The sequence below is a fragment of the Corylus avellana genome, chromosome 1, assembly GCF_965113065.1.
Source record: "Corylus avellana chromosome 1, dhCorAvel1.hap1.2, whole genome shotgun sequence".
Taxonomy (NCBI): domain Eukaryota; kingdom Viridiplantae; phylum Streptophyta; class Magnoliopsida; order Fagales; family Betulaceae; genus Corylus; species Corylus avellana.
Window position 1 is genome coordinate 38,593,293 of NC_142490.1, and position 3,257 is coordinate 38,596,549.

Below are 3,257 nucleotides of genomic sequence, written 5' to 3' on the forward strand. Positions count from 1 at the left end.
ACTAAAATTGTTTTGACCCACTTTCAAACTCTCTTTTGATTGCCATAAGACATCCCAGAAACTACATAATACAAATATAGTAGAATAAGCAAATATATATGTGGCCCATATTTTGTAGAGAAATGTGGCCCCTACATTGCTGTCGTCTGGCGTCTTCCGATAGTTATATGAAAACTCCTGCTCCTTTACAAGAGTTGAATCTTAGAATAACGCGGTTTACTTGATTTTGACATAAGCATTTTTCGAAGAAATTACCCTTTTGATTGAATGATTACAAGACTCCAAAAATGGAATATTTTGGCTCATAGACTAAGGTATAGCAGAAACAGAAACTCCTTCAGCTACCATATTGAGAGATTTGGCCATTATCATAGTATACAAGTCCTCAAAGTAAAATATGATTCACTCCCATATTGTTCCACAAGTTATTCGACTGTTTATGCTTTATCTTTTCCTCACCCTCCTCTGCAATCTGGCCTATGCCGAACCCCCGTATTCCAATTGTTCAGCAACTAGTAACTATGAAGGTAATATTACATTATTTCAGAACAATCTCCGAGATGTCCTCTTTTCTTTACCCTTGAATGCTTCTGTTTCCAAATTCTATAATTCCTCCAAAGGAAATGACCCAGATGGAGTTTATAGTCTTTACATGTGCCTCGACTATGTTCCTAATGAAACCTGCCAGACATGCATAACAACCGCTACAAAAGACATTTTGAGACTTTGTCCAAACAGAACAGAAGCAGTTGTATGGGAGGAGGTATGCCAGTTGCGTTTCTCCAACAAAAATTTCTTCGGCCAATTGAATGTCGCAGGAAACTATATTGGCCTAGAAAACATGCAAAAAATTGCAGAACCAGAACTATTCAAATCTGTTGTGAACGAGACATTGAATAATCTTACTAAGAGGGCAGCTTTCAATCTTTCACCCAACATGTATGCTACTGGGGAAGTACCCTTTCAAGATAAGACAATATTTGCTCTAGTGCAGTGCACCAGAGACTTATCCGCTGATGGGTGTAATTCATGTCTTCAGAGAGCCATAACAGATGTTTTAACTTGCTGCTATTTCTCTGTTGGTGCTAGACTTCCTAGTCGTAGTTGCTACTTGAGGTATGAGCTATATAACTTCTATAACGGATCTGGAGCTTCCAGTTCAACTAATGAGCAAGGAGGAAGTAAGTATTTGTCAACAACACTACTTTTTTTTAACACAAATTACTTTGATTATAGTATTAATTCGTATGTGGTAATCAATAATGAACTCTGAATGATTGCTTTCAAATGCAGGCAGTGGATGGACAACATGGATGATGGTAATCCTTGCAGTTGTATCAGCATGCTTGGTGATTGCACTTCTGGGTTCCTGCATCTTTTGCCTTAAGACGAGGAAAAAAGCTAAAAAAGGTAAAGACGACTTCTTATAGCAGCAAGTTTTTGTAATTCTGTTTTCACTATTGAGACTGCCATTCTTTTCTATTCAGGGGAAAGAGAAATTATATTTAGTCAACAAGCAAATGTCTCAAACTTCCAACACACCAATTTTCAAGGAAGATATGATCCGAACGCTCAGGAATCCCCTCATATTGATTTGGCATCTTTACTAGCAGCTACCAACAACTTTTCTGATTCAAATAAGCTTGGGCAAGGTGGTTTTGGCCCAGTTTACAAGGTTATCATTGAAAATAACCTATTCCTATTTATGTTAATGATCAGGAAAATGTTGATTCGCCTTTTTTATGTTAATCAGGAAAAGGAAATTAACTTTTGCAGGGTATACTATGTGATGGAAAGGAAGTAGCAGTTAAGAGGCTCTCTTACTGTTCAGAGCAGGGTTTAGAGGAATTCACAAATGAAGTCCTATTAATAATGAAGCTTCAACACAAAAATCTTGTCAGGCTACTAGGGTTCTGCACAGAGCGAGAAGAAAAGCTGCTTGTTTATGAATTCATGCCCAACTGCAGCCTAGATGTCATTCTCTTTGGTTCATTAATTTCTTCCCCACTCTTTTTGTTGTTTTAATGGGACTCGAATCAACTTTGTAAACATTCAGGCATAGAATAATGAATTGAATTACTTTCAACTTTTAATGGTTAGATCCAAGGAGACGTGCACAACTCAATTGGAGCAGAAGACTTAATATAATAAGTGGAATTGCACGGGGAACTCTTTATCTTCACGAGGATTCTCGACTTAGAATCATTCATAGAGACCTAAAAGCTAGCAATGTATTGTTAGACTACGACATGAATCCTAAGATCTCAGACTTTGGAATGGCAAGGATCTTTACGGGTAGTGAAGGTGAAGCTAATACTGCTAAAATAGTTGGAACATAGTAAGTACATGCATTTAAGATTAGTGTGCCTTTGTTTATTTAATTATATATATGTTAACTTATTATTATTTTTTTTAATATGCTTTGAATAGTGGATACATGGCCCCAGAGTATGCTATGGAAGGATTATATTCCATTAAGTCAGATGTTTTTAGCTTTGGAGTACTCTTGCTTGAGATCATAACAGGAAGAAGAAATGCCGGCTTCCATCGGTCAAAACGTACTCCTAGCCTCCTAGCATATGTAAGGTTTTGTTTGGCTAAAGTCTAGTCTATACTTTTAGAGTTGATACTAAGTAGAAGTGGCAATTCGTGTTAGCAAGTTATATCGAAGCATGAGTATAATATTATATAAGTTAATCATACTCTGACCTATTTAATTATATGGGTCAGACCCCTTACCTCTAAATTGTTAATTTCGTGTTGAATTCTTAGGTTGTGTCAAAATGGGTATATGAATATATATCTTAATTTTAATCAGACCCATTTAATTAAATAAGTTAAATTGCTTAAGCTTAACTAACTAATTTCGTGTTTAATACATATTGAGTTCATAAATCGTGTAAAAATTAGTCAGACCTAATACTGGGTCAAAAATTGTCTAAACGCATTAAATAATGGTGCAGGCATGGCAATTATGGAACGAAGGGAAAGCATTAGAGATGATGGATCCTTTATTGAATGACTCATGCTATCCAGATGAATTTCTAAAATACATTCATATTGGATTCCTGTGTGTTCAAGAAGATGCAAATGATAGACCAACCATGTCTTCTGTTGTAGTAATGTTGCGAAATGAAAGTATAACTCTTTCCCAACCTCAACGACCTGCGTTTTTTGTCGGAAGATTCACTGATCACTATGAAACAAGTCACGACTCTATCAACGGTTTATCGGTTTCCAATATTGGGCCTCGGTGA

General features: G+C 36.3%; 1 protein-coding gene across 2 annotated transcripts; it reads left to right on the top strand.

Annotated features, from left to right (window-relative positions):
• Nucleotides 1-397: 397 nt before the first annotated feature.
• Nucleotides 398-3,257, top strand: LOC132170071 (cysteine-rich receptor-like protein kinase 19). Of its 2 annotated transcripts, none has more exons than XM_059580981.2 (7): nt 398-1,181; nt 1,294-1,410; nt 1,488-1,675; nt 1,777-1,987; nt 2,101-2,338; nt 2,431-2,581; nt 2,964-3,257. In XM_059580981.2, the coding sequence occupies exons 1-7, from the start codon at nt 398-400 to the stop codon at nt 3,255-3,257; spliced, it is 1,983 nt and encodes a 660-aa protein (XP_059436964.2). The 2 variants fall into 2 exon arrangements, with proteins under 2 accessions (XP_059436964.2, XP_088367235.1); XM_088511109.1 differs by having other exon boundaries at nt 1,497-1,675.